Here is a 12,442-nt window from a genome sequence, read left to right on the forward strand (position 1 = left end):
GGCTATAGTCAAAACACTAATGAATTTATCTTTTTAAAGTGTAAATTCCCATTTATCCATTTTCGACCATTTATTTGGGGTCAAGCTGCAGGGGTTCACACTTTCTCAAGTGGGGAATTGCAGGCCAGCTTATACAGATATACCTCAAACTCAAATTTGATTTTGCTATAGCATTACCTTCATTTGCTCACTGATAAAAACTATCTTCCCCATCAGATATTTGTAATCAAAACTTTATTGCTGAGTATTATATTAAACATTGCTGTCAGGATATGAGTAGCCTGACAATTAGTGCATCAATTATGTTATATTACACAGTATGGCATACAGTATTATTTTACAGTTAAGCAAACTTTATTTTATAAGAGCAATATGAAAAGAAAGAGCCCAGATAATCATTTTCAATGACATGACAATTACGATTTCTTTTATACTCATACAGCCAGATTACTGTTCCTCAAATAATCCTGGCACTTATAGTCACGCCTTTCATCATAAAAGTAACAGTCCTGCTGGTTCTAAGTTCATCGTCCAGGTAGAATAATAATCACAAAGAAATTAAATTAAGTATAAAAAACCAGAGCTGCAACACTTTGACTTGCATTTCTACTTGAAACCTGCGCTGCCTTCCTCCCGTGAGAGCACTTTTAGATGAAAAGCAACACTCTTTGTAATGTCAGAGCAACACTGTACCTTTATCTACATAACTGCAAAGTATAGCTAGTTAATAAAGCCAGGAAGAGAATTTAGTGTCTGAACACTGATAAAACATTTCTGGCTAATGAGTACAGAGGACTGAGTCATACTTTGTCTTTTTAACCTTCCTCTTTGAGAACAGACTTCAAGTAAATGAAAGTGACATTCCTTCCACTAATTTTCCAAAACCAGCAAGGGAAGGGCAAGGACCATAAAACGTGAAATACAGTAGCAAGACTGGATTACTGCTGACTGCTTCTCTCCAGATGGAGACTAATACTGCAACAGCTCGTTAAGTCATTTAAACACATGATGAAGATTACTTCTAGCATGGCTGATATCACAGTGTCTTCCTCTGACTCTCAAACCATTACTTGTGCCACGTTCTGGAAATTCCCATACATTATTCAATCTCAAAGACATTTTCTTCCCAAAAGAACACATTCACACTCGATGAACCCCCTTCCTCCCTCCTTGGCTGGTCCTCATTCAGTCCCACCATCCACCTCTCTCTGACTAAAATGAGCCAGCAACGTGTCCAAGTCTCGGCGGTCGGCTGCAGCATACAGAGAGCTCTCTCCCATCATGCTGAGAGCCATGCGAAGGGTGGACCAGATATTGTCAGACATCACTGAGGCAGCTGCACCTCCAGGTCCTCTTGCAACTCTTGCTCCATCTCCTGCAGCCTGCCGCTGGAGCGATAGAGCTTCGAGAAAATGCTCCACTGCCTCTCTATAGACAAAAATATTTTCACATTAACATCTGCAATAACTTCATATTACATGAAAAAACAAATATACACAAAGACATTCCTAAAGATTTATTAGGTTTTAATTATTACATTCACTAGATGGACGCATCATGCATGGCATGAACAAGCACCTGAAGTTATCTGATCACAAATAGGCAGTTTTACCAGTGAAATATTGATATCTAACTTTGACACAGGGAGCCAGCTTTGAAAAACAAAGATGTCATAATGAGCAGGTTTACTCCCGTTTCTGCAAAATTCACAATCACCATCAATGTAACTTTATCAGAAAAATGTCCACATCTGCCAAAGTTATATCAAACTGTCATACTTTCTAGGAATTTGTGACATAATTATAATATGACAGAAGTAGAAGTAAAAATTATGTACGGGGGGGGGCAGCACACTTAAACCTAGACATACCCAAACCTTTTTTACTCAAATGTTTTGATTACAGTCATTATAAATAAGAACGCAAATGGAGGATGCTATGCTGTGAGATGGATTCAACAGGCCTCCATGCATCTTCAATGTTCACATCTGCACTTAAAGTTTCCACTTGTGATCTGAAAACTTTCAAACTGATTAAAGCCAGGTGCAAACTGGATCTAAAGAAAAGCACAATCAAATCCAGACTAAAAATCAAAGCACTTACACGTTCTCAATTTTGCAAGACACACACACACACACACACACACACACACACACACACACACACACACACACACACACACACACACACACACACACACACACACACACACACACACAATGAAGAACATGATAAACCTGAAAATTATAAAGGTCTAAACTTCAGTAACATTTGCATTGAGCACAAAATAAAGTTAGTTTCAAACACTTAAAACAAACATAATTGTATGGTAGTAGAATCATTGAGTACTTATAATAATAATAATAATAATAATGTTGTGCAGCCTATAATAAATCACCACACATACTTGCTAAGATAATTTTCCTCAAAACGCATATCTCAAAAAGAAAACAAGACTGACTCACCTGTGTGCGCCCAAGTTAACACAGCTGATTCCTAAGTTATAGCGACTGCGGACAAAACCTGGCTGCAATTCCAGAGCTCTCCTGTAGGCCGCCACTGCCTCTTCTGACCGGCTTCCATTGGCCAGTGTGGCTCCCAACTTATTCCACAACAGATAGTCCTTTTTAGCAGAAAAAGATGAAGAAAGGAAGGACTCAGAAACAGATAAAGCATATAAGGAGTATGCCAGGTTCTGAGCACAGCACTCTCCATTTACCTGTGGGGTAACCGAGAGAGCGGCACTGAAACAGTCCACTGCCTTGTCATATTCTCCACTGAGGTTGAAAAGGACTCCCAGACCACACTGAAGCTGAGGGTCCACCTGGGCAGGGTCAGAGTTGGCTGCACGTAGGAACAGGGACTGAACATCAGTAAATAAAGATCTGTATGAATCAAACAAAAATAAAAAGACAAAGAGAAAGAGTCACTTTAATACCACTAGGAAGTAAATTTGAGTATTTGTTGTACAGCAAAAATCTTTCATGTGTATCATACTTACTCTGGTAAAAGGGACCCAAACCTGTCCTTTTCTTTTTCACGGTCTCTGGGGCCATCATTTTGGCGTTCCCGCTCATGCTGCTCCCACACAGAACGATATTTTGGATTGTGCTTCAGCCAATCATGAAGAGTCTCGCAGGCCTGCCTGTGCAGTGACTCATTAGTGAAACTGACAGCCAATGCCATCAGGGCAGTTAGGTTGTCCTTCTTCAGCTCTATGCACCTGAGGAAGAAAGATAAAACAAAGAAAAAGCTACATGTTAATAGCACAAGTCTTAGAGGTAAGAAAGGTAGAAAAAGATGAAGCAGGAAAATATATCAGCTTTCCAACAAAGATGACAGGTGACAGCATAGTAGTCCTCTAGATAAACTACAGCTGTTTTGTTTAACATACATGTCAAATATGATTTTGTAAAACATTATGTCCTACGGTTAAAATGTGACCATGGTTTATCTGTTCTGAAGGTGTCACTTTGTAGTTCTCAGTTCTGACCTGCGGAGGGCACTGATAGCAGCAAATTCTTGTTCATTCTCTGCCTGACAGGTTCCCAGATATTGCCAAGCCTGAAATTTTAAAGGGGAAAAAAAGACACGTTTTATCTGTTTTTGTTTTGTTTAGATTCACTCCTTCACTAGGAAAAAGAAACAGATCAATATTACTTAATTTGCCATCTGATGATAAAATGAAAAGCAAATGTACTTCTGGACCATTTTTCATTAATTAGTGGACAATCAAAGGCTTAAGAACTTAAACCACAGGGTGTAAGGACCTCACCAGTTGGTTGTCTGGTTCCCTTTGAACAGCACTTTCAAAGAAGCGCACAGCTCCAGGTATGTCTCCTGCCTCCATCCTCTTCACTCCCTCTGACAACGGGTCCGGGTGGGATAGGTAGGGGTTTTCCTCCTCAAACAGATACCCCTGAGAAAAAACAAGAAAACTGTTAAGAACATTTTAATGTCTATAATTACAACAGAGAATATTGCAGTGCCACTTCTGTAATACGACAAATGCAATGTTCTGTTAAATATGACTGAGATGCATGAGCAAAAAATGCTGAAATGTTCAAAAACAGAAAGGCATTCCTCTGCAAATGCCTGCTTTGAACAGGTTGACAGCTACCTTGTCATAAGAAGAGCTGAGTAGCTGATCGAAATCAGACAGCCAGGGATGGCTCTCTGCATCTCTCTTAGCCATCTCCTCCCACTCCTGCTGAAGCTTCTCCCAGAAATCAACATCACTCTGTCAAAATGACAGACACACATTATTACTTCCCAGCCCTCTCACATTGTATATCAGTCTGAAATGTTGACATGATTGACCTTTCCAGAGCTGAAAAAAAAGACTAAATGTATTAAAAAGATTTTGTAACATGACTGAGACAAAAGGAAAAGACAGTGGTTTGTTCTTTTCTGTCCCTGCAACCAGATTAGGTTACTCTATCAAGGGCACCTTCAAGCTAATCGTTAAGCTGAGTTTCTTCAGATATCCAGCTTCCATGAGTAAACCTCAGCCCAGCTCAGTATTATTTAACCTCTACGGTTCTTCTAAGTAAGATAGATTTGGGTTTGATCCTTTTATTTAAATCTTGTCTAACCTCCACTGCAGCTTTGGCATGTTGAAAATCTGGGCCCGTCGCGGTGAATTCGTCAACCCAGGCTTCAGCTGATTCCTCTGACACCTGAATAGCAATGAAGATAAAGAACAGCGGTTGACAGGAATCTGCGTGGGCCTGCTAAGAAAGCTGATGTGAGAATGGAGGATGTGACAGAAATTAATGTAAAGGAAGCAAAAATGGCACTGGAAGGAGCACAATAGGCCAATTTTTCAAACCACGTCATTGTACGTCTTTCTAATTACCATTACTGTTATGTTTCTATTAAACACTTAACAGCAACAGAATGTAACATGTACACCGAGTCAAGTGTAAGACAAAAGTTAATGTACAAAACTAGGAAAAAAACCTGAGCGTAAAAAGAACTGCAGCTAAAATAAATACCCATTACTGCCACGACAGCCAAGGTCCTACCTGCCTGACGACTTTGGCCCACTGCTCTGCTTGTTTAGCTTTAATTTTCTCAATCTTCTTATTCATCTCAGGAGGTTCCAAGGGAAGACTCCCTCCCCCTGTCTCCGTCAGGAACTACGATGGAGGCGAGCAGGGTTGGAAGTGGTAAATGGAACAATGATTTGTGGGGTAGGAGGCAGTGGGTGAGGGAGGTTTGGTTTTTTTGTTGTTTTTTTTTTTTGAGGGGTGGGCAGAGCGGGTGTAAATTTTAAGTAGTATGGGAGGTAATAGATGAAAGGTGGTTGTTAATCGAGGGAATGGCAAGCCAATAGTTCAAGGGTAGGTAGATCAAGAAGCGCAAAAAGTAAATGTAAAAATTAGAGGGCCATGGAAAATGCTAAACAATCATATATCAAGTAAAGAACTGCAAACTAAAATGTATGCAGCATAATATGGAAGCCCATTTTCACAATGAAAGGGAAAAACTAGTTACAAACAAGCTTAAATGGTTGAAAGTGAAAGATGACTTGGCATGCAAAGACCACTGAAAGACTGCAGGCCGTTCAGTAAACATCAGCTGTTTTTGTTGCCGAGCTGCTCTCCTCATTTCTTATTCTATTTACTACAGACATGTTGTCTTTGAGGCAACTTGCTTTTTTGCTGACACGAGTGAATTAAAGAGTGTGACTGCAATACCTCTGGCTATGGTACATTTCAATAGTCTATCCTTTTATTGGTTATTAAAAGTTTCAATCAAAAGAGAAAGCCATATTTTTTTTATTTATTTATTTATATATATATATATATATATATATATATATATATATATATATATATATATATATATATATATATATATATATATATATATATATATATGTACACACACACACACACACACACACACATTTTATTTAGTGCAACAAGGGCCATCATACAGAAAGGAGCTTTGATCTCAATTAGACTTTCCCTGCTTAAATACTGGTTATGATAATATAATTTTATAAATCCTAAGTCAAGCTGACAGTCAAAAGAGTTTCTTTGCAGGACAAATTCCATCTGCAGTGCTGTGCAGCCTTTAGATTCATATTACAGGGAGACTGGTGGCTGCCTTTGGTAACATTTGTGGAAAATGTTACACTGCATCAGATATTGGGGAGATGAGTCACAAGGCAAAACCAATGCTGTGCAAAGTGAACAAATTCTCTTCCCCAATAAACTGAGCTCCCAAGTTGCAACCATCTCCTCCTCAGCAGCAGTGACTCATACCTGGTTGAGGTTGGAGGCCCAGTTCTGAGCCTCCTCGGCCTGAGCTTTATCTGTGAGCTGTTTGTCTGTTCTGCTTTCCACTGTCACACTGCCCTCGCCAATCTGCCTAATGAATCCCAGAAACTATACAACAAAAATGACAACATAAAAACATTTACCATTGCTAACTGGTTGGGTTTGGCTTTTTTTTTTTTTTTTTTTTTACAGCTTTTTTTTTTTCCCAAAACAACACAACAGCCTTAGAGAACAAAAAAATAACAACAAAACTTTAATACGAATCATCTGTGCACAATCTACTCTAAAAGTACAAAGGAAAAAAGCGAAAGAATGTAGAGACAGACATGTAAAAAGAGATGGCATGTGGCAGAAAAATGACTTATGATTGACAGAGATACAAAGCTCACCTGAGTGTTTTGTAGCTTGGGATCATCAACCTTTGAGACAAGCTCATTGGCTGTCTGTCTCAGCTCCTCTCCAGGCTGATACTCTTTTGTCCTTTCAAAAAAAAAAAAAAAACCATAACATAACATGTTACTGTGCAGAGGTTGTTTTAAAAGAAAGCTCTGTTTTACTGTAGTCATGTAAGCTGGAACAAATTAATTCTGCTGAAAACTGTGGTTTTGCACACTGTAGTCAGATTTCAGTTCAGGCCAAGGCCAATGTTCTGTACATCAGCTTTCACCAGCCATTCAAATACTTTACTGACTCGCTAAATAATGTTGAGTTAATCCAGAACTTGTTGGACAAAAGCAACTAAGGTTAAAAGATTAGAAAGAAAAAGGAGAAAATTCAATAGACACATTCACTCAACCAGGCATCAAGAACATTTTCAAGGTTAACAGGCATTCAGATGTGCTAGAATTTGTTTTTTTTGTGCCCCTTAGCTCTTGAACTCCCCCATAAGAGTCTAGCCTGAGCAACACATTTATAATAACTTGGCTGAAGTAATCATTGAAATAGTAGTTGGTTATATAAGCCAATTATTATCTGCACTGTTCCAACGCATCCTTTGCTCTCACCATTCACTCTCTTTGTCTCCAAGGTCCCCCAGCCACAACTTCTCCTCAGACTGCTCCAGATACTCCTCTGCCCAGCGTCCTGGGTCTGGAATAGAAAGATAAAAACAACAAGGAGGACACAATGTAAAAACAGATGGATTTGTCTCCAATGTGCCTCACTCTGATCTCAGTGAAACACAGTAACATAGGACAGACTAATGCTAAAGGAAGCTAAATTAGACAAAGCATATGCGACCACAAATTTAAGTTACCTGCAGCCTCAGCAATAAATTCTCTGGTCCAATCAGCGTCTGCTGCATCACCAAGGGCGGTGAGCCCCGATGTTGTGGCAGAGTCAGAACTTGAGAGGAACTCAGCTGCCCAGTCGCCAGAGAGGGCCAGTGCAGCCACATCTGGAGCTGTGATAAGAGAATCAGTGATGCCTCTTGAAGCAGTTTGTGTAACGTTACATGTGAGAAAAAATATGTGAGAGTGGATGAAGCACAGATTAGAAAGAGGTAATAACTGTAAGCAGAACCTCTCTGTGGAGCTTGTCTGTAGCTCTGCTGGTCAATCTGCTGCATTTCCTCCAGCAGCTGACCCATGTCAAATGTGTGAGGGGGTCGGGGTGGGGTTTGAAGGAACTCATTCACCAGCTGGAGCAAAGGCACAAACATGCTATTACAGCTAATATCCCTAAGTTTAGAAACTGCTTTGAAGAACAAAACAAAGTTGTTATGAATAAATATCAAATAGAAAAGTAAATATCAACCAGCATTACAATAAAGAAATAAAAATTATTGTAAAAACAGAGAGGAAGAAGCAGCACTGACCTCTTCCTCCGATGCAATTTCAATAGGAGTGGGGGGGATCTGACAGAGAGAAAAATATAATAATTACCAATTATAGTGAGTAAGGTGCCTTTTATTAAGCAGCACCATAAAACTAAATACACTGATTTTAATGGAACACAGCATATCACTCACCGTAGGTGTTGAGCGGTGCCGCCATGCACCATCTTCCTTGGTCATGTGACTGGTCAGCTTCATGAGAGGATTGGCTCCCCCACATTCTGCCTCCACCAACTCTCGCATCGCCATGGCAACACAAGGATGAGGCAAGCCCAAACCACACCACCTAAAAACTAGGAAGGGAATAAATATTATTCCATTTGTTATTGGACGACTGCACCATAACCAGACTGCTGCTCAATCATTAGGAGTTTTTAGATCGACAATGCCAATTATTCTGAGAGGGAAGGTGGCTAATGACAAATATATGCTGAATTTCCTGTGGCTGTGTTGCCATTTCAGACTGATAATCACAACAATTTAACAATACTGATAAATAAGATACCAAATTGCCAAATTGAAATTAACATGTAACAATGCTATCACTGTAGTATCATTTCATTTTGTACTAACTGATCTCCTGTATTTCATCTTCTGTGTATTCAAATAAATTAAATTATACTAAAAAACTATACCGAAAACATCATCTCACTGCAGCCAAACTGACGAAACTGTCTGGACGGCAAATGTGCCTGGATTTAAATTTTTGTATGATGAAATGTGAATGATTTGTTGCTGATACAATTGAACAATTGAGCAACTTTGAAAAAAAGACAAATATTCAGATAAAATTAGAAGTCAACCAATAATCAGCTTTTCAGACTCCAACAGTTATCATGAAACATAAGGGTGAGTTGTTTTACAGGCAACAGACTATGCTGCTTTGGATTGCCAATTCTAATTAACCTAAAAGGGTTAAAATGTTGAACTATACATTGTAAGCTTCAGCTGTCAAATAAGGATGAGACATGTTTAGATCTCCCAAAACTGACCGAAAACAAAGTGGAACAAGTCATTTCAGACACACATGCAGAAAAGTTCCCCATGAGATTTAAGGTGCAATGCATCAAATAACATCCATGTTTTATATTAGAAATGTCTCACTCCACATAATCCTTCTGCTTACTTAAATGATGGGAAAGACAAAAAAAAAAGTCTCACTCAAGGCTGAGCAAGGCATTTCTAATACAGCGCAATGAATGGTAAACAAACATCTTTTGAAAAAAACAATCATAAGCACGGTTTTATAATATTCCCAGCAATCATCAAAAGTCAGAAGAATAAAAATAAAATAAAGTTTTTAATAGCTGAGGAGTCAGGCAAGGTCAAATCCAGAGGGCTTCAACACTGCACAAATGGCCTCATGTCACATTAGCAAACTCCAACTCCATCTGCTGCTTTTCATGTCATGTCTCTAGCTTTTAGTGAACTATTAATAATGAGGACATAATGGCCCAAAAGGCAAAGAGAAATAGTAACTGCACAGTGCACTCTGCTAGCAGAGTAGTTTCAGCAAATCTTAGTATTTAATGGCATTGACGAAACAAACATCCAGCATAAAAAGAAAGAAAAATAATAAAGAAATAACATTCAAGAATATTTACACATCTATAACAGTGCAATCCATTCAAGCCTGATGCAAAATTATTAGTTTATTTTTGATAAATTATCCTTAACAGAACAAAAGCATTCACAACACCATTTCTGTTCATAACTTCATTATATAGACATAATGAAAAATAAAAACCTTTCCACATATCAAAATCCAGGAATGAACAGTAGACAAACTGTTACAACATTTTTAACCTCTCTGGAGGGGCACATGACTGCTACAATTTCTAAATTGAAATATGTGGAACAAAAATGTAATTCCCTCCTGCTTCACTTTTCTCTCTACACTAATGCTCTTTTTGGTGCTCACTGAAAATCCCCACAAAACATGTTCCCCAGCACTGTGCAGGTGGGCTGCTCATTGCTCACATTGCTGAGAACGTAGATTTAAGGATATTGTACTCCTACTCATTTACACAGCTGCTGCATTATGATTAGGGTCAAAGTAAGAGGATTATACAAAGATATTAATACACACATTATCACAGATAGGCCACTGTGACACCTGTTTATACCCAACAAATCTACTGAGCACATTAAGTCAAGAGAAAGGTTGTGCATTTGTCCCAAATAGACAAGTTTTACAGCTATCATTCATCAAGTAACAAATTGTGTTCAGGTGTGGACAACTGAGAGACATCCTTTGCATTCAGGTATGTAATTAGGAAGATTGGTTCAGCAGCACAGCTCGATGCTAACTGTAGCTTCAGACCCAAACATTAGCTTTGTTAATCAGCGCTGTTTTCACGTAGCTAATGTTTGCTCACTAAACAAGTCAAACAGAAGAAATACCACCAATTAACAGCTGCCTGGCTTTTTAATCAAGCCTCACTGGAGTTAGCAAAGGAGCTAGCTACACAGGGCCAGTACACGGATCATTCCAGTAGTGTTCAGTCAGAAAAGGAGTGTGAATAGACGGCTGCATGATGTTCATCTCACCGCCGACAGCTGCTGCTGCTGTAGCCGAACGACAATCCTTCCTCTCCAGTCAGGCTGTCTTTCCTCTCCGACACACGCTTTCACAGTCGTACCAGACGGAGTAAATCTTCCAGTAACTGTCGGACACCTACCCTAGTGTGCTCCTCTTAGTGCCCCTCTTTTATTTACCTTCCTCCTCCATGACCCACAAAACCCTTCACCGAGTGCTTGCAGTCTCGTAACGTTACACTGGTTACGTATTCTCCAACGGGCTTACGTACGAGGATGTCAGAACCCATTGAAAAACAGAACGTAGGTTTACGTACAAAAAATAAATGAAAGAGTCCAAAGTCGTGCAAAAGCAGCATAGCAGGAGAACAAAAGTGGATAGTAAAATGTATATGTTGGCTATTTAATTTACATATTAGCGCAGGTTATGTTACAAATTTTAATTACAAAGAAATTTACCTCGTGCTGAAGGTAGTAAATGAGTGGTTGTATGTAGCTAAGATACAAGCTGCATGGAGTAGTCATATATTATTAAAAGGTTGCACATTGTTCTTTGTAATACAACTTCAGAGAGCAAACTGAGAAATGTAGTGTTTTGAAAAAACATGATTTTTAAATGAATAGCAGCAATGTATGAAAAATAAATTTGTGATTTCTTTTCTTATAGTGTTTTACAGTCAGTTTTGAAAAATATACACAATTTAAAGTTTTTTCTTTCTTGGTGAAGCCAGGATCAGTCTAATTCCACAGAATAGAAGAGAATTAATGTAGAATCCCCGTTTGCAAAAATATTTTCCTTTTTTTTTAACTCAACATCAAGCTATATATTATTAATTTGCAGATAAAGAAATTCAACAAGTGTTGCATGAATGCTTTTGCATCCTTAAAATTAATTTTCAGTACCTGTGACAAAATGTTTAAAGGAAAGTAAGCACCCCATGATAAGTCAGAACCTCTCTCCCCATCATTCCTGCCTGCCAAGTTCCACTTAAGAGACAACAGGAGACTATATGCAACAAAAGAGGATGCCAGTCCCAAGGATACTGGAGCGGCTATAAGAAATCTGCAGCACCTCTTCAACTTTTCACTAAGTCAGGGCAAATTTTCACTGATGTGGATCAGATCTTACATTGTTTCTGTAAGAAATACTTTTAACCTTCTTCACCAAATCAATTCTTGGTGAACCAAAGCAAGTAGGCACTGTGGGAATACTGTTTTTATTTTTCAAGTTCTTATGATACAATTACACTTAATTGATAATTAACAAGTTCCAGAAAATACATGTGACGGCATATGTAAGAGGTCAGCAGCACAGGATCATCATAGGGGTCCTTCTCTCAAAATTTTATATTCATTCTGTGTACCTCAGACTTCCAATACCACTTTGATTTTTTCAGAAATACTCACATGACTGTGATTATTGGATATGTCAATGATTAATGAGAAACAAGTCATGCTCCTTGTGGCATGGTGTGGTAACAGTTATCTAACCTTGGACAGAAAGGGGACTACAGATATTTGCGCTTTCACCTGGGCTACAGATTAAACTGGAAATGTGACGTGGAGGCTGTCCACACAAAAGAAACAGAACAGACCGCTTTTTGAAGAAGCTAAGATCCTCAAAAACTCAATCTGTTGGTTTCCTTATATAGGCTATTATGAATTGGCCTTCATTATGTTTTCCCCTCTGTCTGTAAAGCGTCTTGAGATGGCATTGCCGTGATTTGACGCTATATAAATAAAGTTGAATTGAATTGAATTGAATTGAATCCTTCAAATTC

At 38.7% G+C, this 12,442-nt stretch overlaps 1 protein-coding gene across 3 annotated transcripts; it reads right to left on the minus strand.

The window, feature by feature from the left end:
* Positions 1-238: 238 nt before the first annotated feature.
* pex5 (peroxisomal biogenesis factor 5) lies at positions 239-10,840 on the minus strand. Of its 3 annotated transcripts, none has more exons than XM_079240000.1 (16): positions 10,674-10,840; positions 8,259-8,409; positions 8,106-8,144; positions 7,811-7,928; positions 7,545-7,691; positions 7,294-7,378; positions 6,679-6,769; positions 6,275-6,397; positions 4,595-4,678; positions 4,120-4,239; positions 3,775-3,918; positions 3,493-3,563; positions 3,001-3,222; positions 2,719-2,884; positions 2,465-2,622; positions 239-1,428 (listed from the first exon to the last, which is right to left on the minus strand). In XM_079240000.1, exons 2-16 carry the CDS (start codon positions 8,370-8,372, stop codon positions 1,182-1,184), a joined length of 1,929 nt encoding a protein of 642 aa, XP_079096126.1. In that variant the 5' UTR covers positions 8,373-8,409; positions 10,674-10,840; the 3' UTR covers positions 239-1,181. The 3 variants fall into 3 exon arrangements, with proteins under 3 accessions (XP_079096126.1, XP_079096125.1, XP_079096127.1); XM_079239999.1 differs by having other exon boundaries at positions 8,259-8,416; XM_079240001.1 differs by lacking the exon at positions 6,275-6,397 and having other exon boundaries at positions 8,259-8,416.
* Positions 10,841-12,442: the final 1,602 nt, after the last annotated feature.

This window comes from Telmatherina bonti, assembly GCF_933228915.1.
Source record: "Telmatherina bonti genome assembly, chromosome: 5".
In the NCBI taxonomy this organism is placed as follows: domain Eukaryota; kingdom Metazoa; phylum Chordata; class Actinopteri; order Atheriniformes; family Telmatherinidae; genus Telmatherina; species Telmatherina bonti.